At 37.9% G+C, this 26037-nt stretch overlaps 2 protein-coding genes across 3 annotated transcripts in view; one reads left to right on the top strand and one right to left on the bottom strand.

Moving 5' to 3' along the window:
• The window catches only part of ctsk (cathepsin K), a 41243-nt gene that overhangs the window by 6167 nt on the left and 9039 nt on the right, over positions 1-26037 (top strand). Inside the window, exon 6 of one of the 2 annotated variants that reach the window (XM_062029708.1) lies at positions 23719-23917. The gene's annotated coding sequence lies outside the window, so the exon portion shown is untranslated. Of the gene's footprint in view, positions 1-23618; positions 23918-26037 lie in introns of those variants that run through there. The other variant, XM_062029709.1, reaches the window with a different exon arrangement.
• LOC133636413 (cathepsin S-like) lies at positions 1358-16167 on the bottom strand. The gene is made up of 10 exons (XM_062030405.1): positions 16029-16167; positions 15869-15985; positions 15662-15808; positions 10784-10952; positions 10432-10534; positions 6046-6171; positions 4820-4965; positions 4472-4544; positions 1699-1844; positions 1358-1452 (listed from the first exon to the last, which is right to left on the bottom strand). Exons 1-10 carry the CDS (start codon positions 16164-16166, stop codon positions 1358-1360), a joined length of 1260 nt encoding a protein of 419 aa, XP_061886389.1. The 5' UTR covers position 16167.

A 26037-nucleotide genomic window follows, 5' to 3' on the forward strand; every position in this document is an offset into this window, starting at 1 on the left:
CTTGTGATTTAGGGCTATATAAATAAACATTGATTGATTAATTGATGTAGTGGCTGTTAAATAAAACCTCAACCTTGTTTTAATGAATACTTGGGCCTGCTACGCTACTGTATTTTACGTTGTTGGTCATTATGGTGATGCTTGTAGCGCCAAGTGTTTTCTAAGGTGGTACTTGTTGAAAAATGTTTGAGAAACACTGATCTACAGTAAGAAAAACGCTTTAATGATGGAAAAGTTTGGAACAACAAGACAGTTTTTTCTTATTGGTGTTTTAATGAAATGCAAGAACAATAACAAGAACAAGAACAATACAGGCAAAACTGGACAATCATGCATTACACACTATAGAATACCTTTTGAACTATATTAATTTATATTATTATATATATTATACTCTTTTATGTCATTGCCTCAAGGTTCGGCTATGCTAACACTTCCGGCGGTGGGCGCTTCTTCGTTGGTGTTCAGCGGCTTCTTCTTCCGGTCGGCGGACTTATTCTTTTTTTCCGGTCGGCGGACTGGGTATCGAAACTAGGAATCGAAATTTAAACTTTTGAACGATTCCGGGAGAATCGGAAAGTTAGTCCCGGTTCCAATCGATACTCGATACCCAACCCTAGTCGTCGTACACTCCTGTCGACAACACAAACTATGAGCAACCACGGTGGACATTTTCAGACGGCCGTTGTCGTGTTTATTGTAAAAATCCACTCGACTATCAATGCTCAATTAAGACGTTGTCAAGTAGATTTGAAAGCAGTTGCAGCCCTGAGGGTCCGTCGAACAGGATCTTTGTCTGCGGGTTCCATAATGACTTGGTGATTCTGCTACAGCTCTGTATAACACAGTTTGAGAGGAACCCAAGGATGCAGACAAAAGGTGAGTTGAACAGTTCTTTACTAGAGTTGCGTACTCACAAAAAGTCCAACTTGTGATTGGATACTCACTTGGGACTCCCAAGTGAGTATCCAATCACAGGACGCGTAAATGTCACGTTCAACGTGAGGCCAGCGAGAAGGCCGTACTGACAACAACTCGGGATCTGATTGGCTATCGCAATTATCTATCAATTGTTTGTGTCCGTTCACTTGCAGTGCACAGACACCCGCATTGTTGGTTCTGAAGGCCCCGGGCAGATTTGGTACAGCATGGCAACATAAGCTAGTTGAATTCTGATTGGATACAAAGTAAAACTAAAAACAACAGGACAGGAACGAGCATAATATGGCATGAAGAGAATATGAATACTTTTAGATATTAAGGGAAAGTAAATTAAAAAATAATTTCATCTTTAATTGATGATTTCTGGTTATGTTAGGCCAGCAAGGTGCTGGCCCTGGCATGCAGTACCTGTTCTTCACCAGCCAGTAGTCCTCTCGTTCAGTGCGCCGTATCCGACCACTAACACGGCGTGGTTGGTTTTCTGCGAGCAAGACGCGTCGTCGTACACTCCTGTCGACAACATTAACTATGAGCAACCACGGCGGACATTTTCAGACGGCCGTTGTCGTGTTTATTGTAAAAATCCACTCGACTAATGCTCAATTAAGACGTTGTCAAGTAGATTTGAAAGCAGTTGCAGTTTTGAGACACTAGAGGGCAGTAGAGTATACACTATTGAAGCTAACACAGAGAGTAGTTTGTTGTGACGTTCCGTGACCATTAAGTGTGTTTTGCTGGCGATGACAGTAAACGCACCGCTCTTGTAGAAGGCAAACTTGTGCCCGGAGGCGTCGATGGCCACAGAAATAGGTCCGAGGGAAGCCACGGCGTGCTGGAGAGCGTCCTCGTCCCCCCTTGGCAGGAAGTGATGTGCGAAGCAGTTGGCAGTGCGGTGGGCGGGGCTATAGATAGGGTTAGGTATCGTTTGAATTCGAACGATTCCGATTTTTTTGTTTCGATTCCGATTCCTGACTATTCTCCATTCCGATTCTTCTTGTACCATGCCGGGATCAATGTGTTTGACAGGTAGTCCCTGGAAGGTGGTACGTATTTTTGGGTTGAGAGTTTTCACCATATCCCTGCAAACATAAACAAACATGTAATGTTGCCGTTACTGTTTAGCCCAGTGTCAATTAGCTTAGCTCTAACGTTATTGCTTAACTAACCTAAATGTTGGAGATTCCACCTATGAAAAGGGATGCAGTCTTTTGACTGTGTGCAGTGACCTTTCTGTGGCACTTTTCCGTCTGTGGCACCGACATCTTCCCCATTGCCGCTACGGTGAACGGAGTACGCTGAGCACATCGCGGAGCCTGGCTAGCAGGTTGTAAATTGTCTATGAAAAAATACGCGGGCTAATTTGTTAGCTGCCTCAACGTTGGCGCAAAACACATTATTTATTGCATATATATTGTTTTACTTACCGGATTCGGACTGCAGTGCAGTCACCGAGGTGCCAGGCTGGGCGTCGGAGCCGGAGGAAGAGGCAGAGGAGGACGGTCGGCGCAGCGCGTCGAAGACTGGACACGCATTTTCAAAATGTATTTAAAATTGAGTGAGATTCACAAAATACCATCATGCTACATAACCCGCCAGACCTCGGTACTGCCTTTGCATACCTCTTTGGCCTACTGTATGCCATGAACATTGATTATCCGAAGGAGATGAAGTACACATATGAAGCCATTCAGACTATCTTTTTCGAGCTTGGCTCTGTGCTCAAGTCTCCTCTGCCTCTGAAATAGAGATTCTTTTAAAAAAAAAAAAAAGAAAATAAAGAATCGTTAATCTATTTCAGAGGCAGAGGGGACTTGAGCACAGAGCCAAGCTTGAAAAAGATAGTCTGAATGGCTTCATATGTGTACTTCATCTCCTTTGGATAATCAATGTGTGTGTGACCCCAATTTGCTTTGTAGGTTTGGAAGGCTTTTAGCAAGGCTTTTTTTTTTTCAAAATGGCCCTGATGTATGGACTGGACTTTCACAATATTATGTCAGACCCACTCGACATCCATTGCTTTCGGTCTCCCCTAGAAGGGGGGGGTTACCCACTTATGCGGTCCTCTCCAAGGTTTCTCATAGTCATTCACATCGACGTCCCACTGGGGTGAGTTTTTCCTTGCCCGTATGTGGGCTCTTTACCGAGGATGTCGTTGTGGCTTGTGCAGCCCTTTGAGACACTTGTGATTTAGGGCTATATAAATAAACATTGATTGATTAATTGATGTAGTGGCTGTTAAATAAAACCTCAACCTTGTTTTAATGAATACTTGGGCCTGCTACGCTACTGTATTTTACGTTGTTGGTCATTATGGTGATGCTTGTAGCGCCAAGTGTTTTCTAAGGTGGTACTTGTTGAAAAATGTTTGAGAAACACTGATCTACAGTAAGAAAAACGCTTTAATGATGGAAAAGTTTGGAACAACAAGACAGTTTTTTCTTATTGGTGTTTTAATGAAATGCAAGAACAATAACAAGAACAAGAACAATACAGGCAAAACTGGACAATCATGCATTACACACTATAGAATACCTTTTGAACTATATTAATTTATATTATTATATATATTATACTCTTTTATGTCATTGCCTCAAGGTTCGGCTATGCTAACACTTCCGGCGGTGGGCGCTTCTTCGTTGGTGTTCAGCGGCTTCTTCTTCCGGTCGGCGGACTTATTCTTTTTTTCCGGTCGGCGGACTGGGTATCGAAACTAGGAATCGAAATTTAAACTTTTGAACGATTCCGGGAGAATCGGAAAGTTAGTCCCGGTTCCAATCGATACTCGATACCCAACCCTAGTCGTCGTACACTCCTGTCGACAACACAAACTATGAGCAACCACGGTGGACATTTTCAGACGGCCGTTGTCGTGTTTATTGTAAAAATCCACTCGACTATCAATGCTCAATTAAGACGTTGTCAAGTAGATTTGAAAGCAGTTGCAGCCCTGAGGGTCCGTCGAACAGGATCTTTGTCTGCGGGTTCCATAATGACTTGGTGATTCTGCTACAGCTCTGTATAACACAGTTTGAGAGGAACCCAAGGATGCAGACAAAAGGTGAGTTGAACAGTTCTTTACTAGAGTTGCGTACTCACAAAAAGTCCAACTTGTGATTGGATACTCACTTGGGACTCCCAAGTGAGTATCCAATCACAGGACGCGTAAATGTCACGTTCAACGTGAGGCCAGCGAGAAGGCCGTACTGACAACAACTCGGGATCTGATTGGCTATCGCAATTATCTATCAATTGTTTGTGTCCGTTCACTTGCAGTGCACAGACACCCGCATTGTTGGTTCTGAAGGCCCCGGGCAGATTTGGTACAGCATGGCAACATAAGCTAGTTGAATTCTGATTGGATACAAAGTAAAACTAAAAACAACAGGACAGGAACGAGCATAATATGGCATGAAGAGAATATGAATACTTTTAGATATTAAGGGAAAGTAAATTAAAAAATAATTTCATCTTTAATTGATGATTTCTGGTTATGTTAGGCCAGCAAGGTGCTGGCCCTGGCATGCAGTACCTGTTCTTCACCAGCCAGTAGTCCTCTCGTTCAGTGCGCCGTATCCGACCACTAACACGGCGTGGTTGGTTTTCTGCGAGCAAGACGCGTCGTCGTACACTCCTGTCGACAACATTAACTATGAGCAACCACGGCGGACATTTTCAGACGGCCGTTGTCGTGTTTATTGTAAAAATCCACTCGACTAATGCTCAATTAAGACGTTGTCAAGTAGATTTGAAAGCAGTTGCAGTTTTGAGACACTAGAGGGCAGTAGAGTATACACTATTGAAGCTAACACAGAGAGTAGTTTGTTGTGACGTTCCGTGACCATTAAGTGTGTTTTGCTGGCGATGACAGTAAACGCACCGCTCTTGTAGAAGGCAAACTTGTGCCCGGAGGCGTCGATGGCCACAGAAATAGGTCCGAGGGAAGCCACGGCGTGCTGGAGAGCGTCCTCGTCCCCCCTTGGCAGGAAGTGATGTGCGAAGCAGTTGGCAGTGCGGTGGGCGGGGCTATAGATAGGGTTAGGTATCGTTTGAATTCGAACGATTCCGATTTTTTTGTTTCGATTCCGATTCCTGACTATTCTCCATTCCGATTCTTCTTGTACCATGCCGGGATCAATGTGTTTGACAGGTAGTCCCTGGAAGGTGGTACGTATTTTTGGGTTGAGAGTTTTCACCATATCCCTGCAAACATAAACAAACATGTAATGTTGCCGTTACTGTTTAGCCCAGTGTCAATTAGCTTAGCTCTAACGTTATTGCTTAACTAACCTAAATGTTGGAGATTCCACCTATGAAAAGGGATGCAGTCTTTTGACTGTGTGCAGTGACCTTTCTGTGGCACTTTTCCGTCTGTGGCACCGACATCTTCCCCATTGCCGCTACGGTGAACGGAGTACGCTGAGCACATCGCGGAGCCTGGCTAGCAGGTTGTAAATTGTCTATGAAAAAATACGCGGGCTAATTTGTTAGCTGCCTCAACGTTGGCGCAAAACACATTATTTATTGCATATATATTGTTTTACTTACCGGATTCGGACTGCAGTGCAGTCACCGAGGTGCCAGGCTGGGCGTCGGAGCCGGAGGAAGAGGCAGAGGAGGACGGTCGGCGCAGCGCGTCGAAGACTGGACACGCATTTATTTGTACTCCATGAACTCGGAGATGCTTCATCATGTTCGACATGCACCCTCCTAAGCACGAAACAGTTCTGTCGCACGTGTTAGATTTTGCCGATATTTAATTTTTTTTAGTAAAATAAAGCTACACTTTCGACCGCCGACGCCCGCTATCCATGCTTGACTGACTCGCTCGGCTACATAGGCTCGGCTATGCTAACACTTCCGGCGGTGGGCGCTTCTTCGTTGGTGTTCAGCGGCTTCTTCTTCCGGTCGGCGGACTTCTTCTTTTTTTCCGGTCGGCGGACTGGGTACAGAAACTAGGAATCGAAATTTAAACTTTTGAACGATTCCGGGAGAATCGGAAAGTTAGTCCCGGTTCCAATCGATACTCTATACTCGATACCCAACCCTACTTAACCTTCGTGTGAGTGAATGATGGGAATTGTTCGCCATGTGAATCTTCGTCACGGCTGCTGCTCTACTCCAGAGGTGGAAGACATGACGGGATAGCAGGCAAACAGCGCAATACCACATTGGTTGTTTTTGTTCCTAGCCATCCGGATGTAGCCCTCATCTCCAAATGTACGTCCCCAGCTACACGACAAAGAAGAAGGAGAGGACTATGATTTTCTATCATTCTGCTTTTCAATGCTAATTCTCACCAAAGTTTGCCACGGCTTTCCTACACCTTCTCAATTCCGAGTGCGTACATTAGGTAAAAAACTAGTCTGTTTGTGTGGTGCTTGGATTGCATGACGAGGAAATTTGGCGTGTTCCCGCAGTTTGCAGATAAAAATTTATTAAACCAGTGACCAAAAATAAACAAAGGACGATTGCAGCTCGGTAGGCCACCGAAGCAAAGGGAAGGCTACGCAAAACGAAACTAAAGCGTACAGCACAGGCTACAAAACAACAAATGGGGGTGCTGGAGAACAGCAAAAACTTACACGCAGAGATGTGCGGCAGGAGGAGCGTCCACAAGAACAGACATTCCCAAGTGCCCAACTTAAATAGTCCTAATTGATGACACAAAACAGGTGCAGGGAACAGTGCTCAAAGTCGCTGCACGGAATCACAAAAAAACGGAAGTGCCTCCAAAATAAAAGCACAGGACAGGAACTAAAGCACGGAACACATGAAAACACTCAGTGGCAGGCCATGCGTTTCTCACCTAGGCCTACAGTGATGTCCTACTTAGTCCGACTTCACTACTGTGGATTGAACCCCCTCAACAGTGTACAAAACGGTCTATTTTTCGGCGCATTTAACATTCAATAAACCCGCTTCAGCAATTAAAACATATCTTATGTGGTACTGTCAAAATTAAAAGAATTGTATGAAACATGAAAAATTAAGAAGTAAAAAATTAGAATTTACAGTTTGTAGCACACATCCGACGCCGTATAAGCCAGTGGTACCGCTCGTAGTCGGTTGAGTCGTGTGAAAGTGGCGGGCAAACCATTTCACCGCTGAGACAGTGAAATGGTTCTACATCTCACGAAATGTAGTTTCTCTTAAATATCCTTCGTGAAAATGGCCTTGCAAATATATATCTGCCACCTAATCAACATTTGGCTCTCCTTCTTTGTGGGTTAAAAAAGTGAGTTTTCTGTGGCTCTACCATAAATTGATTAACGTGGACCCCGACTTAAACAAGTTGGAAAACTTATTCGGGTGTAAGGCTGCAGCTAACGATTATTTTTCTATCGACTAATCTATAGATTATTTTTTTCGATTAATCGGTTAATCTATAGATTATTTTTTCGATTAATCTATAGATTATTTCTCCTTTTGCCGATTATTTTTGTTATTTAAAATGAAGATGAAAAAATAAATGTAGGCCAGTTTTTTCAAAAGGTATGGCTTTTATTTACAAAAAAAAAAAAATAGTATGGCCACTCAGTCAACATTGACAACATGAAAAAATATTCTGTAACAATGTAATACGTTCCAGTGAGTGACTAACAGTTATAATGGAGAAACGTTAGCATGTCTACATGTTCTGGGGTGAGGCTGGTTCTTTTCTTATTTACAATGTTCCCAGCAGCTGAAAATAGGCGCTCAGAAGGGGTTGATGTGGCTGGAACTGAGAGGTAAGACCGAGCCAGCATTGCCAGATTTGGAAACCTTGCCTGATGTTCTTTCCACCATTTTAATGGGTTTTCATCCTTGGAAATGGGGGATTCTCCTAAATAAGACACTAACTCGTTTCTGACCATTTCAGCATAATTACTGTCATTGTTGTCTTCCTCATTGTTGCTGAGTTCTTCTGAATCTGAGCCAAGAAGTGTGTCTAGTAAAGATACAGGCCGCCTGTCAGCATCTGGTTTTTCCACTTGCATTGCTGTGCCCTGTTGAGCGTTTGTCTCCTTTTCCCTTCTTTTCTCCTCCAGAACTATTGCATGCAGCTTGTATTGAACTTTTAAACCCTCATCTGCAGTCAGGAATTTCAGCTTCCTGAATCGTGGGTCAAGCGCAGCTGCTAATATGCACACATTTGGTCCATCATCTTTGAATGTGGTCTCGGCTTCCCACCTGGATGTTATCTCACGTGCAGCAGTGACCTGGAAACACTTGATTGATGCATTTTCAAAAGCAGTTTGTGTAGCCTTCCGAAGCCCTTTCACCAGCAGAGGGACAGCGGAAACTGTTACATAAGATTCTCCACTCAGGTACACAGTTGCACATTCAAAAGGTTTCAGAACTTTTTCAAGTTCTTCAAGCAAGCTCCACTGGTCAGCCTTAAGATCCAGAAAATGCTTCCCTCTTTGAGTGACCTCCGGATCTGACAGAGTTGCTGTTATTGGCCACCTCTGCTCAAGCAGGCGACTAATCATGTAAAAGGAACTGTTCCATCTCACAGACACATCTTGTATGAGGCTGTGGTCTGGAGAACCCATTTGTTTTTGCTTAACCTTTAGTTTTGTACTGGCCAACTCACTTTTTCTGAAGTGCTCGACCAAACTTCTTGCTGCTCCTAAAGCTCCGCTGATGTGGTTGTCCTTTAGAGCATGGTTAACTACAAGCTGTAGAGTATGGCCAGCACATCTGAGGGATGAAACACCATGTCTTTCCTCAAGAACTCTTAAAGCTGCAACAACATTTGCAGCATTGTCATGTACAATGACTTGTATTTGTTTTATGTTTATTTCAAACTTATTGACAACATCCTCAATCCAAGAGGAAATGTTTTCTGCAGTGTGCCTTTCCTTGAGGGGCATTGTTGTCAAGTTAATTGAGGTAAGCACCCACTCATCATTAACAAAGTGAATGGTGACACCAAGGTAAGCTTCAGTGGCCATACTTGTCCATGCATCAGTTGTGAGTGTCAGTTTTCCTTTCACATTTTTCAGGATTGCTTTGACTGCATTCATTTTCTTTGTGTATTTTTGCTCCATAAGCTTAGTGAAGTGGGTTCTAGATGGTAATGTGTAGCCAGAGTGAAACCGTTGGATCATTTTTTTAAACCCTTCTCCTTCTACTATATTTAATGGCCTCATGTCTCTGACCATCATTTCCAGGATACCATCAGTCAGGTCAGCGGCCACTTGGGGTGTGCATTCAGTCCCATGCCTCTTTGGGAAAAAATCCTGGACACTGCTTTGTCGTTTGCTGCAACATAAGAGACAACATTTAATTTTCATTTTAAATATACCCAAATACAGCTTACTTTAATACAAAAGGTTAATTAAACTACACACATTATCTTGTTAAATTGGTTTAATAACACAACAATGATAGTATGATTAAAGTGAAAGTTAATTGTTCGTTTGTACATAGTATATGTAACTGTTAATGTTGTAAAAGGTATTTGCACAACTAATTAACGTTAGCGTTAAAGAGGAGCGCGTCTTTGTAAACACTGAACAGGCACGCCAAACGCGCCTCTCAGAGTGAAACGGTGCTTTAGTTTATTAATTTACAACGCAGATACAAATGACACATTCATGTTTTTGTGTAATGATGACAACGTATACTCACGCGGAAGATTGACTCGTTGATGATGATGGCAAGAACGCTGTTGGGTGTTTTCTCTTCAAGTGTTCGTTCATAGCAGTTGTGCTGCTATGGTAGGCCATTTCCGTCCGGCACAATGTGCATAAAACAACATTATTAGGCCGTTTATTAAAATATTCCCAAACTTTTGAGGACTTTTGGCGTGCTTTCTTCCCCTCGCTAGCATCGTCTGCTTTACGCTCCGCCATGACAGTAGTGTGACGTAATTACGCGACGCGTCGACGCACAAAAATGACGTCGACGTATTTACGTAACCGATGACGTCGACTACGTCGACGCGTCGTTTCAGCCTTATTCGGGTGTTACCATTTAGTGGTCAATTGTACGGAATATGTACTGTACTGTGCAATCTACTTATAAAAGTTTCAATCAATCAATCAATTCTATGGCTCCGGTGCCACTTCTGTTTTCGCAACCTGTGATTGGATACTCACTTTCGACTCCCAAGTGAGTATCCAATCACAGGACGCGTAAATGTCACGTTCAACGTGAGGCCAGCGAGAAGGCCGTACTGACAACAACTCGGGATCTGATTGGCTATCGCAATTATCTATCAATTGTTTGTGTCCGTTCACTTGCAGTGCACAGACACCCGCATTGTTGGTTCTGAAGGCCCCGGGCAGATTTGGTACAGCATGGCAACATAAGCTATCTGAATTCTGATTGGATACAAAGTAAAACTAAAAACAACAGGACAGGAACGAGCATAATATGGCATGAAGAGAATATGAATACTTTTAGATATTAAGGGAAAGTAAATTAAAAAATAATTTCATCTTTAATTGATGATTTCTGGTTATGTTAGGCCAGCACGGTGCTGGCCCTGGCATGCAGTACCTGTTCTTCACCAGCCAGTAGTCCTCTCCGTTCAGTGCGCCATATCCGACCACTAACACGGCGTGGTTGGTTTTCTGCGAGCAAGACGCGTCGTCGTACACTCCTGTCGACAACACAAACTATGAGCAACCACGGCGGACGTTTTCAGACGGCCGTTGTCGTGTTTATTGTACAAATCCACTCGACTATCAATGCTCAATTAAGACGTTGTCAAGTAGATTTGAAAGCAGTTGCAGTTTTGAGACACTAGAGGGCAGTAGAGTATAAACTATTGAAGTTAACACAGAGAGTAGTTTGTTGTGACGTTCCGTGACCATTAAGTGTGTTTTGCTGGCGATGACAGTGAACGCACCGCTCTTGTAAAAGGCAAACTTGTGCCCGGAGGCGTCGATGGCCACAGAAATAGGTCCGAGGGAAGCCACGGCGTGTTGCAGGGCGTCCTCGTCCCCCCTTGGCAGGAAATGATGTGCGAAGCAGTTGGCGGCGCGGTGGGCGTGGCTATAGAGGCACTCCTTGCCCTGCTGTACAGTTAGACCAGCGTTTCTCAAAGTCTGGGGCGCGCCCCACTGGTGGGAAATAGAGACATGACAGGTGGTGCGCGAGGAACGGGAGGAAATGTCACTTTAAAAAAAAATTGTTTATTATATTCTTAGATAATTTTTTTTACTAAGCTTTCATTTTCTATACACACTGTAAATCACTTTGTGATTCTGTCTGTGAAATCCGCTATATAAATAAATGTAAATTACTTATTTTTCCTGTAGGCTTTAAATTTCTAGGTAGGAGCGAAAGTTTGACAGACATAGCAACAGTAACTAATGGGGGCGGGGCTAAGCGGAACAAACTTTTGCGCGGATGGGTAGCAGGCTAATCAATATCCACTCATCGGGCAGAGAGCTGTGTCCATTCTTCTCCCCTTTGCCACATCTTATCTGTGTGAGATAGGCTTTTCAGCTGTTGCTTCACTCAAAACAAAGTACAGGTCTCAGCTGAACATTGAGCATGACTTAAGAGTGGCAGTGTCAAGCCTGCAACCCCGATTTGAAAAGCTGTGCAGTGCAAAACAGGCTCATTGCAGCCACTAATGCTGGAGTACTGTAAAACTCATGTTCACTGGCCCTGTCTTGCCAAATGCATAGCTCCTCCTTTTTTTTTTGTGCAAAGATTGCAAAGTGGCACTTTTATTTTATTTATTATTAAACTTGATGCAAGTTATTTGATTTATTATTGAACTTGATGCAAGTTATAACACTTTTATTTGATTTATTATTGAACTTGATGCAAGTTATAACACTTTTATTTGATTTATTATTGAACTTGATGCAAGTTATACCACAGCTGCACAGTTATTTTATTTATTATTGAACTTGATGCAAGTTATACCACAGCTGCACAGTTATTTTATTTATTATTGAACTTGATGTTATTGAGTTTGAATGTATACAACTTGATGTTACTTGATGTTCAATAAATTTGAAAATGTTAAGCTTGGCATTAGCGTTCTGTTGGGGCGATGGGGGCAGGTGGGGCTTGAAAACTCCCCCTTGTCCAAAGTGGGGGATGACAAAAAAAGTTTGAGAACCACTGAGTTAGACAATGACTCAACATAAAGGTCGGTGGAAAATCGAAATGTTACGATAAACAATTGGCCACTCAACAAAAGTGTATTTTTCATCTGATTAGTGTAGATGGGAAAACTTAACTTTGTATTAAAATGTTAAAAAATGATTTTAAAATTCCGACAACTGTGCTGCCAGTTTGTTTACCGATAAATGTTTGGTTGTTATCTTTTCATTGCATTACTAACATTGGGGGGGGGGGGGGGGGGAGTATAAATGTTATTTTTACGTTAGAATTCTGGCGTAAAATCAATCAAATCGTTCTTAAGGTGCATTACTGCAATTGGAAAAAAAATGGTACAACTGTTATTATTACAGTTACACTCTGGCAAGTGAGCTGCCAGGTTTTTTTTTACCATAAAATCTAAAGTTGATTTAAATATTTTGTAATTATAAGTATTTAATAAATTCATATTAACATTATATTATATTTTCTATTTATATTTTATTTACTGTCTATATGTGTACATATAGAGATATATGTATGTAAATATTTATATTTAATATAATTATTTTATATATTTTGAAAAAAGTATGAAAATATATTTCTTACTTTTTTATATTATTTATAATATATATTACTGTAAATTGGAAAAACTGTATTTCACGGTAAAATTCAGGCAACTTTTAACCATAAAATCTAAAGTTGATTTCAATATTTCTAAATTATTAGTGTTTAATAAATTCATATTAATATTACATTATATTTTCTATATACGGTATGTTTATATATATATATGTATATTTTATTTACTGTCTATGTGTATATATACATATATATATGTATGTAAATATTTATATTTAATATAATTATTATTTATTGTATATATTTTCAAAAAGTATGAAAATATATTTCTTGTTTTTAAAAAAATATTATTTAGAATATACATTACTGTAAACTGGCAAAACTGTGTTTCACAGTAAAATTCAGGCAACTTTTAACCATAAAAATCTAAATTTGTATCCATCCATCCATTTTCTACAGCTTGTACTTTTATGATTTATTTTATATATTTTGAAAAAAGTATGAAAATATATTTCTTAATTTTTTACATTATTTATAATATACATTATTTTATATATTTTGAAAAAAGTATAAAAATATATTTCTTAATTTTTTATATTATTTATAATATCCATTGCTGTAAATTGGAAAAACTGTGTTTCACAGTAAAATTCAGGCAACTTTTAACCATAAAATCTAAAGTTGATTTAAATCATTTGAAATGTATTAGTATTTAATAAATTCATATTATTATATTATATTTTCTATATATGTTTATATATTTATATTTTATTTACTGTCTATATGTGTATATATATATATATATATATAAATATATATATATATATATATATACATATATATAGACATATATGTGTATGTAAATATTTATAAATTAATATAACTTTTATTTATTTTACATATTTTGAAAAAAGTAAATTTCTTAATTTTTTTATTATTCATAATATACATTACTGTAAATTGAAAAACTGTCTTTCACGGTAGAATTCAGGCAACTTTTAACCATAAAAGGTAAAGTTGATTATACTTTTTTAAATTATTATTTAATACATTAATATTGTATATAAAATAAAATAAAAAATATGATTATTATTTCATATATTATTATATAACATTTTTTATATATTTTTTCTAAATATATATATATATATATATATATACACATATATATATATATATATATATATATATATATATATATATATATACACTACCGTTCAAAAGTTTGGGGTCACCCAAACAATTTTGTGGAATAGCCTTCATTTCTAAGAACAAGGATAGACTGTCGAGTTTCAGATGAAAGTTCTCTTTTTCTGGCCATTTTGAGCATTTTATTGACCCCACAAATGTGATGCTCCAGAAACTCAATCTGCTCAAAGGAAGGTCAGTTTTGTAGCTTCTGTAACGAGCTAAACTGTTTTCAGATGTGTGAACATGATTGCACAAGGGTTTTCTAATCATCAATTAGCCTTCTGACCCAATGAGCAAACACATTGTACCATTACAGGGGTCGGCAACCCAAAATGTTGAAAGAGCCATATTGGACCAAAAATACAAAAACAAATCTGTCTGGAGCCGCAAAAAATTAAAAGCCATATTACATACAGATAGTGTGTCATGAGATATAAATTGAATTAAGATGACTTAAAGGAAACTAAATGACCTCAAATATACCTACAAATGAGGCATAATGCTGCAATATGTACATATAGCTAGCCTAAATAGCATGTTAGCATCGATTAGCTTGCAGTCATGCACTGACCAAATATGTCTGACTAGCACTCCACACAAGTCAATAACATCAACAAAACTCACCTTTGTGCCTTCACGCACAACGTTAAAAGTTTGGTGGACAGAATGAGACAGAAAAAGAAGTGGCATAAAACACGTCCTAGAAAGTCGGAGAAAGTTATACTTGTAAAAAAAACTACTGTGAGTTCAAGGACCGCCAACATTAGTAGGACAAAACGGCGCTTGCCAAATACTCGAATCAGTGAAGCATGTTTAATATAAACTGTGATTTATAACAATTAGGGAGGTTTGCGTCATGTTTGTCCTCCTACGGAAACCATATTAAAACAAAAACTTTTTTTTTTTTCCTCATCTTTTTCCATTTTTCATACATTTTTAAAAAAGCTCCTGAGAGCCACTAGGGCGGCGCTAAAGAGCCGCATGCGGCTCTAGAGCCGCGGGTTGCCGACTCCTGTACCATTAGAACACTGGAGTGATAGTTGCTGGAAATGGGCCCCTATACACCTATGTAGATATTGCAACAAAAACCAGACATCTGCAGCTAGAATAGTCATTTACCACATTAGCAATGTATAGAGTGTATTTCTTTAAAGTTAAGACTAGTTTAAAGTTATCTTCATTGAAAAGTACAGTGCTTTTCCTTCAAAAATAAGGACATTTCAATGTGACCCCAAACTTTTGAACGGTAGTGTATATATATATATATATATATATATATATATATATATATATATATATATATATATATATATATATATATATATATATATATATATATATATATAATTCATGTTTATATAATTCTATATAATATGTTTTATTATAATTATATAATAAATGATAAATGGGTTATACTTGTATAGCGCTTTTCTACCTTCAAGGTACTCAAAGCGCTTTGACAGTATTTCCACATTTACCCATTCACACACACATTCACACACTGATGGCGGGAGCTGCCATGCAAGGCGCTAACCAGCAGCCATCAGAGGCAAAGGGTGAAGTGTCTTGCCCAAGGACACAACGGACGTGACTAGGAAGGTAGAAGGTGGGAATTGAACCCCAGTAACCAGCAACACTCCGATTGCTGGCACAGCCACTCTACCAACTTCGCCATTTAATATATTAATTTTTTAATATATTGTTATATACATTTACATAACTGTATACGGAAAAAAATGCATTTTAAGGTAAAATTCTGCTGACTGAGCTCCAGGGTTTTTTTTAACCGTAAAATCTAAAAACAAAAATGTCAACCATGGACTTTTGCCCTTCAACCAGCAACAAGATGTCCCCTGAGGCCAAGATGGACAAGAATGTCTGGAGGTGTCCTCACCTGATTCTTGACCCACGTCACCCAGCCTTTGTCCCTCCAGTCCATAGAGGCTGGAACGTTCATGCTGGACCCCAAGAACTCAGACTGCCTCTGAGGTTCGGGGGGAGGAGTCAAGGTGGCCAACGACTGACGGATCTCGTCCGGCGTCTAAAGGAGACCGTGCTCGTTAGTACCGATACATGTCCGAGCGCGAGGAGGCGGTCTGACCATGTCGCCCAGGGAGTTCATGCCCAGCTGGAAGCTGCGGGCGCCCATGGACGCCTCCAGGTTGTGCAGCGTGATCATCATCAGGTTCTTTTCCCACAATCCTCGGCGGTGGCGCTCCTGTGAGAAACACGTGCGCGCGGGTTTTCGAATAAAGGTTGACATTAACCTCGCCGCGGTACCACTTCCCGTGCGTCTTCTTCCACAGGGCCCAGTGCTCGTCCAGTCTGCCATCCAACATGGCCGTCGCCGCTGCCGCCACCGTGGCGTATAGCGACAGGAGCAGCAAGCTAGTTAGCATCGCACCTGAACAACAACATTAGCATGTTAGCGGCGTCTCTTTTGTTGTTTCACACAATGCTAAAAATGATGCTAACTACATTTTTTAAAACTTTAGGAATATTGTTAACTTGTTAGCTTGCCCACATTAGCATGTTAACATTTATAGCCAAATTTGTCTCCGTACACCGCACAGTCATACGACTTGGTCCGTGATATGTGCTAACTGTTAGCATTGCTAACTTTTTTTTAGCCATTTTCACAGGCGTACGTACACCTTAAAGCTAGGCTGCCCATATTCTGAAATCCCAAAAAGAGGACACACGCCAAGGCCGGGACTAGGTGAAAATTTGCCAATGATACTTGAACTTGCTTTATAAATAATATATAGCGGGGGGTGTATATTGTAGCGTCCCGGAAGAGTTAGTGCTGCAAGGGGTTCTGGGTATTTGTTCTGTTGTGTTTATGTTGTGTTACGGTGTGGATGTTCTCCCGAAATGTGTTTGTCATTCTTGTTTGGTGTGGGTTCACAGTGTGGCGCATATTTGTAACAGTGTTAAAGTTGTTTATACGGCTACCCTCAGTGTGACCTGTATGGCTGTTGATCAAGTATAGCTTGCATTCACTTGTGTATGTGAAAAGCCGTGGATATTATATGATTGGGCCGGCACGCAAACGCAATGCCTTTAAGGCACGCCCCCAATATTGTTGTCTGGATGGAAATCGGGAGAATGGTTGCCTCGGGAGATTTTCGGTAAGGGCACTGAAATTTGGGAGTCTCCTGGGAAAATCGCGAGGGTTGGCAGGTATGTCAATCAATCCACTCTCTCGCTCTCTCTGTCTCTGCCCGTCCCTCACGAATGCTGCTGCGTGTGCACACCTTATGTTTTTAACCCCTTCTCAACCCTGGACGTACATTGAAAATACACGCAACCCTGACTCATAATGCAATACATTTGAGGCATTTAAGAAACCCCGCCCGCAAAAGAGGACATGTCCGGGGAAAAGAGGACGTATGGTCAGTCTACTTAAAGCCGGGGTGTCAAACGTACAGCCCGAGGGCCCGCGAACAGGTTTTATCCGTCCCGCGGGATGAGTTACCATGAATTGATTAACGTGGACCCCGACTTAAACAAGTTGAAAAACTTATTTGGGTGTTACCATTTAGTGGTGAATTGTACGGAATATGTACTGTACTGTGCAATCTACTAATAAAAGTCTCAATCAATCTCGTTTTTTTAAGTATAAAAATTAACCTGAATTTTTTGAATGAAAGAAACTGCTGTCCTAAATGTGTCCACTGGATGTCGCAATAGCAATTCTTTGTATCTTTGTAGATGATGCTACATATGTACAAAATAAACCACATGATGTTAGTGCATCAGTCGAGGAAAATTATCAAACTACATAAATTAATTTGATTTTGATATAATTTTTTTATCTTAATAGATTGAAAATGAACACCAATGAGTTGACTGATGAACATTATCACATACCGTATTTTTCGGAGTATAAGTCGCTCCAGAGTATAAGTCGCTCCGGAGTATAAGTCGCACCGGCCGAAAATGCATAACAAAGAAGGAAAAGAACATATATAAGTCGCACTGGAGTATAAGTCGCATTTTTTGGGGGAAATGTATTTGATAAAAGCCAACACCAAGAATAGACATTTGAAAGGCAATTTAAAATAAATAAAGAATAGTGAACAACAGGCTGAATAAGTGTACGTTATATGAGGCATAAATAACCAACTGAGAACGTGCCTGGTATGTTAACGTAACATATTATGGTAAGAGTCATTCAAATAACTATAACATATAGTACATGCTATACCTTTACCAAACAATCTGTCACTCCTAATCGCTAAATCCCATGAAATCTTATACGTCTAGTCTCTTACGTGAATGAGCTAAATAATATTATTTGATATTTTACGGTAATGTGTTAATAATTTCACAAATAAGTCGCTCCTGAGTATAAGTCGCACCCCGGGCCAAACTATGAAAAAAACTGCGACTTATAGTCCGAAAAATACGGTAATTTATTCAGAAAATATAAATAAGGACAAATAAAGTATATATACTATTAACCGCAAAAGCTAATTGTAAAAAAAACCCAACAACACGAGGTAGCGAATTTTCCAGGGTCAATCAATCATTCAATGTTTATTTATATAACCCTACTAACGGCACTTTGAACACAAATAATGTTGTTTTTTTTGCATACATGAACAAGGGCTTTTGTGGGAATTGAACCCAGACCACTTGCACCTGAGGCAAAAGACATACAACTAAACCAGGGGGTGTCCAAACTACGGTCTGCCAGCATCTTCAATATGGCCCGCGAGACGTTGTTAGTTTGATAAGGAATATATATATATATACAAACCTCGTTTCCATATGAGTTGGGAAATTGTGTTAGATGTAAATGTAAATGGAATACAATGATTAGCAAATCCTTTTCAACCCATATTCAGTTGAATGCACTACAAAGACAAGATATTTGATGTTCAAACTCATAAACTTTATTTATTTTTTTTGCAAATAATAATTAACTTAGAATTTCATGGCTGCAACACGTGCCAAAGTAGTTGGGAAAGGGCATGTTCACCACTGTGTTACATGGCCTTTCCTTTTAACAACACTTAGTAAACATTTGGGAACTGAGGAGACACATTTTTGAAGCTTCTCAGGTGGAATTCTTTCCCATTCTTGCTTGATGTACAGCTTAAGTTGTTCAACAGTCCGGGGGTCTCCGTTGTGCTATTTTAGGCTTCATAATGCGCCACACATTTTCCAATGGGAGACAGGTCTGACTACAGGCAGGCCAGTCTAGTACCCGCACTCTTTTACTATGAAGCCACGTTGATGTAACACGTGGCTTGGCATTGTCTTGCTGAAATAAGCAAGGGCATGGTAACGTTGCTTGGTTGGCAACATATGTTGCTCCAAAACCTGTATGTACCTTTCAGCATTAATGGCGCTTTCACAGATGTGTAAGTTACCCATGTCTTGGGCACTAATACACCCCCATACCATCACAGATGCTGGCTTTTGAACTTTGCGCCTATAACAATCCGGATGGTTCTTTTCCTCTTTGGTCCGGAGGACACGACATCCACAGTTTCCAAAAACAATTTGAAATGTGGACTCGTCAGACCACAGAACACTTTTCCACTTTGTATCAGTCCATCTTAGATGAGCTCAGGCCCAGCGAAGCCAACGGCGTTTCTGGGTGTTGTTGATAAACGGTTTTCGCCTTGCATAGGAGAGTTTTAACTTGCACTTACAGATGTAGTGGGTTTCTGAAGTGTTCCTGAGCCCATGTGGTGATATCCTTTACACACTGATGTCGCTTGTTGATGCAGTACAGCCTGAGGGATCGAAGGTCACGGGCTTAGCTGCTTACGTGCAGTGATTTCTCCAGATTCTCTGAACCCTTTGATGATATTACGGACCGTAGATGGTTAAATCCCTAAATTCCTTGCAATAGCTGGTTGAGAAAGGTTTTTCTTAAACTGTTCAACAATTTGCTCACACATTTGTTGACAAAGTGGTGACCCTGGCCCCATCCTTGTTTGTGAATGACTGAGCATTTCATGGAATCTACTTTTATACCCAATCATGGCACCCACCTGTTCCCAATTTGCCTGTTCACCTGTGGGATGTTCCAAATAAGTGTTTGATGAGCATTCCTCAACTTTATCAGTATTTATTGCCACCTTTCCCAACTTCTTTGCCACGTGTTGCTGGCATCAAATTCTAAAGTTAATGATTATTTGCAAAAAAAAAAAATATTTATCAGTTTGAACATCAAATATGTTGTCTTTGTAGCATATTCAACTGAATATGGGTTGAAAATGATTTGCAACTCATTGTATTCCGTTTATATTTACATCTAACACAATTTCCCAACTCATATGGAAACGGGGTTTGTATGTGTATATATATATATATATATATATATATATATATATATATATATATATATATATATATATATATATATATATATATATATATATATATATATATATATATATTGTGTGTGTGTGTGTGTGTGTGAGTTTGTGTGTGTGTGTGTGTGTGTGTGTGTCAGTGTGTCAGTGCCACATGACCTGGACGTGCCATTCTTATATTTAGAGTCACATGATCGTGGGGCTGCTGACTCACAGTGGTAGGAAGCGACACGCTGGCCACACATTGTATATAAATATATACATATGTACATACATACGTGTATTTATACTTCATGTATTTGTGTTTCTTCCGTCACCCTCGTGGACTTTATCGGGTTCACCAACTAATTCCAAGGTTTCTGACAGAAAAATGTTCATTTCCAATGTTTACTTCTCTGCAGTTTTTACACTGAAAGCTGTTCGCATTGATATTCTAATGGGTAGGTGTGCCTAATGAAGTGGCCAGAGAGTGTTCCATACAAATATACTGCACAAAAGGAAATTGAAACGTTGACACTACTAATGCGTTTATAGATATGACTTATGAGCATGTTTACATTGCATTAGCCTTTTTTTCTGGAAAATCCCCAAATGTAAACTAAAGCATATTTGACCTCGACTCAGTCGGCGCCCCACTTGGCACCGATACCAGTGGACAGTAACAGTTAGGACCCGTGAAATCAAGTGATGGCTGGCACACATGATGACATCATGCATGTCACGTCTCGCACTGCAGTTTTCTATAAAGGTTGTATACTCATTGCTACAGTGTACTCCTTATATTGTGATACCAATAGTAATATTTTTTATTTTATTATTGAATTATCCTTTTTAGAAGATGATCTTTTTGATTTTTGTTATTATGCGACACTACCTGTTTGGACATCCCTGACGTGTTCTCAAACATTATTATCATGATTATAAACATGTTTTTAAGCATGCCTTTTTTATGCAAGTTTAGTTGTGACTGTAATGTAATGTATTATTTTTTATTAATCAATTCTAAATAATTGTTAATTGTATTAATTCTATATAATGACTTGTATGTATTGTGTTATAGATAACATATTAATTGTGAATTGTTTGTAATTTATTCATCATACATCTTTATTAATTGTAATGTATTAATTGTAAGGTATTACCTTTGTATAATGTATTAAATATATTTTAAATGTATTAATTCTAATGTGTAAATTATAATATATTAATTGTACATAATTGTTTATTGTAATGTATTAATTAGAATATATTAATTGTAATGTATTAAATACATAGTGTATATGAATTGTTTATAATGTATTAATTGTACAGCATGTTTAAATTGTAATTTAATTACTGTGTCTATTGTATGAGTTGTATCTATGAATTATGTAATTATTTATTGGTATTGTATATGTTTCAATTCTAAAGGACTTGTGAATTGTGTAAAATGCATAATTTGTTGGCAATGTATGAATTGTAATGTATTTATCAATTGTAGATAATTTGTTGATTGTATGTATAATTAATAACTGTATATAATGTATCATTGTAATGTCATGTATAAAACTGAAATGTGATTATGAATTATACATAATGCATTCATTGTATGTGCTGTTTAAATTCTAAAGTAATTTAGAATGGTGTCTAATGTATGACTTGTGTAATTATTTATTGTGTATATTGTATTATTGTAAAGTAATTATGAATTTTGTATAATCAGGAATTGTTCATAAAGTATGAATTGTTGTTGTGTAATTTTTTGTGTGTGTATTGTATTAATTGTACAAAATGTTTAAATTATAAAGTAATTATGAATTGTGTATAATAGTTTATGAATTGTTGATAAAGTATGAATTGTTGTATAATTATTTATTGTATTAATTGTACATAATGTTTAAATTGTAAAGTAATCATGAATTGTGTATAATAATTTATGAATTGTTGATAATGTATGAATTGTTGTTTTTTATTGTTTATTGTAATGATTGTATATAATGTTTAAATTGTAAAGTAATTATGAATTGTTGATAAAATATGAATTGTTGTGTAATTATTTATTGTGTATATTGTATTAATTGTACGTAATGTTTAAATTATAAAGTAATTATGAATTGTGTATAATTTATGAATTGTGTAATTTTTTTATTGTGTATATTGTATTAATTGTACATAATGTTTACAAATGGTAAAGTAATTATGAATTGTGTATAATTTATGAATTGTTGATAATGTATGAATTGTAATGTCATTATTTATTGTGTATATTGTACTAATTTTATATAATGTTTAACAATTGTAGAGTAATTATGAATTGTGTATAATAATTTATGTATTGTTGATAAAGCATCAATTGTTGTGTAATTATTGTATTAATTGTACATAATGTTTAACATTTGTAAATAAATTATGAATTGTGTATAATAATTTATAATTTGTTGATAAAGTATAAATTGTGTAATTTTTTATTGTGTATATTGTATTAATTGTACAAATGGTTTAAAAATGGTAAAGTAATTATGAATTGTGTATAATAATAATTAATGAATTGTTGATAAATTATGAATTGTAGTGTAATTATTTATTGTGTATATTGTACTAATTGTATATAATGTTTAAATTGTAAAGTAATTATAAATTGTGTATAATAATTTATGAATTGTTGATAAAGTATGAATTGTGTAATTATTTATTGTGTTTATTGTATAATTGTACATAATGTTTAAATTGTAGAGTAGTTATGAATTGTGTATAATAATACATGAATTGTTGATGATGTATACATTGTTGTGTTTTTTTACTGTTTATTGTATTGATTGTATATGTTTAAATTGTAAAGTAATTATGAATTGTGTATAATATATGAATTGTTGATAAAGTATGTTGTGTAATTTTTTATTATGTATACTGTATTAATTGTACATGTTTAAATTGTAAAGTAGTTATGAATCGTGTATACTATATTAATTTTAATGTAATTATTGTGTATATTGTACTAATTGTATATAATGTTTAAATTGTAAAGTAATTATGAATTGTGTATAATAATTTATGAATTGTTGATAATGGATGAATTGTGTAATTATTTATTGTGTTTATTGTATTAATTGTACATAATGTTTAAATTGTAAAGTAGTTATGAATTGTGTATAATAATACATTAATTGTTGATAATGTATACATTGTTTTTTATTGTTTATTGTATTGATTGTATATAATGTTTAAATTGTAAAGTAATTATGAATTGTGTATAATATACTAATTGTTGATAAAGTATGTTTTGTAATTTTTTATTATGTATACTGTATTAATTGTACATAATGTTTAAATTGTAAAGTAGTTATGAATAGTGTATAACAATGTAGGAATTGTTATGTAATTATGTGTGTATATTGTATTATTGTACATAATGTTTAATTTGTAAAGTGATTATGAATTGTGCATAATAATTTATGACTTGTTGATAAAGCATGACTTGTTGTGTAATTATTGATTGTGTAATAAAACGTGTGTTTCCAGAAGAGTTCTTGCACTTGGAGACGATGCACATTTCCTCAGACCTAAGCCAAGAAAAACAATGTTTTCCATCAGGAAGAAGAAAAAATCTTTGTTTTCCTTCTTTTCTGGTATTTTCCAGCTGAGTCAGCGGTCCGACTTCCTGGCTGACGTCATGGCGGCCTCAGACTGGAACCAGATGGGATTCTTCCCCTCCACCGCCTCCTGATGCACTTCCCTAAAAAGGCGAGACATAAAAGCCGCACGCCGACCTTCCTGTTTATTGACGGAGGACCTGGGAGGACGTGAAGGAACTTGGACCCATCGCTGCTGGACTTGAGGTGACCTCGCTCTTATTCCCGCCTCGTCTTTCGCTTCGTTCGCCTTTTTACGTCCCGGGAAAAAAAGACGACGCCTTCTCTTTGTCCTCATTAGCGGCGTTAGCATTAGCATCAGATTCCCTTGTTTACGTCACCTGGAACCACTTTGCATGAGAGCCCTTTCGGCTTCTTATTAAATAACTTTTTTAAATAGATTCAATCTTGCACGTGTAAAGTTTAAGTGTGGGCTTTAGTTGATATAACACTCCCGTCAGGGGGTGCATTCTACAGCGGGGGTGCATTAATCCAGCAGAACAGCGGCGCATGGACTTCATTTATAAGTAAAGGCAAGACCATAATAACGTATTTTTTTAATTAAATGTGTTTTTTTGTGTGCTACAGTTTGTATGTGTAAAGTTAAAGTACCAATGATTGTCACACACACACTAGGTGTGGTGAAATTTGTCCTCTGCATTTGACCCATCCCTTGATCACCCCCTGGGAGGTGAGGGGAGCAGTGGGCAGCAGCGGCGCCGCGCCCGGGAATAATTTTGGGTGATTTAACCCCCAATTCCAACCCTTGATGCTGAGTGCCATGCAGGGAAGAATGCTGGTATGAGCCTTTAAACATAATCCGTTAACTGCTGCCAATCAAATGGTGAATAAGATACTCTTTAGGGTTCATATGTTTGTAAATCTGACTGTGATGAAGTCAGTGCCTCACCAGCCATGAACCTCACCGCACGTCACTGGTGCGTGTGTAGGAGGGGGGGGGAGGTCAGAGGTCAGCTGAGCATGCCAAGAAAAAAACAAATCATCGATATCAACTTTCGCTTCCTCTCGTGCGCTCGCTTTGTCCAGCCCCTTCCTTGTCGCCATGGTAACGCTGAAAAAAGGTGCTACGATAAAAGCTAATACACGTTAGCATGTCATCTCAGCAACACCCGGGCTCCTGCCCGTTTGGATAGGGGTGCACAAAAAACATTGATTCAAATTTAATCATCCTGATTTCAAATCGATTCGTCATTTTTAAAATTGTTTAAAATAAAAAAATACATTAAAAAAAAAACGTTTTCAAATAAGAATATATTTTTTACATTTTAGGTCACAGGTGTCAAACTCAAGGCCCGGGGGCTAAATCTGGCCCGCCACATTATTTTACGTGGCCCGCGAAAGCCTGGAAATAATGTGTTTAACGAAATGCTTAATATTTTCTTTCTAAATATATTTGTTCTTTCCCTTTCGACGTTAAAAATCATGTACTGCATGCAATTGCATATCTTTTAAAACTCAATATTATCAAAATATTATATTATCACCAGTGTTGGGTTAGTTACTGAAAACCAGTAACTAGTTACAGTTACTAGTTACTTTATTTCAAAAGTAACTCAGTTACTAGCTCAGTTACTTACACCAAAAAGAAATGCGTTACTGTGAAAAGTAACTATTTAGTTACTTTTTTTTCTTCTTTTTTTTAAAGCTCCCATTAATGCCCTTTTAGCCTTCATTTCAGTACTGTTATTGCACTGGAGAATAATACAATGTGTTGATCAACTTGACATGCATTTGCATCACTGAACTCTGCTAAGCAATGTGGTCTACATACAACACACAAACACAAAGATATGTTTCAAAGGGCCAATTTATTTCAGGCCAGAACAAATTGACAAAAGTATTTTAAATAGCTGCAACATAACATACATAAGTAACAAACCGCATAATAACAACATGTCACAACATAGCTGTAAACCTGGCTTCACCCAAGGAAGGCACACATGACATGATTATATGTCATGTCACTATATACAGCACACATACTGCTATACACACGCCTAACCAGGCCTTTTTTTCTCTCAAGGAATTGTGAAATAAAATCATGTCTTCAGTGAAGCCCAGAACACTCTACGCATTTCCCCAGTTTTAGTTTAGAGAAAAGGAAAGATTGGCCTGGCCCACTAGGATCCCTCTTTATGTTTGTGAACTTTATAGTCTATACATTTAGAGTGATGTGATAATCATACACTCTAGAAGTCTAGAATGAAAGAGTATATAAGAGAATTGACAGAGTGTGTACCTTCAGTGCTAAATGATGAGCAGAGTTTGGAGTGTTTTCTTTAGCTTGCTTTCCATGTTTATGTACT

Source organism: Entelurus aequoreus, linkage group LG20 (genome assembly GCF_033978785.1).
Source record: "Entelurus aequoreus isolate RoL-2023_Sb linkage group LG20, RoL_Eaeq_v1.1, whole genome shotgun sequence".
Classification (NCBI taxonomy): domain Eukaryota; kingdom Metazoa; phylum Chordata; class Actinopteri; order Syngnathiformes; family Syngnathidae; genus Entelurus; species Entelurus aequoreus.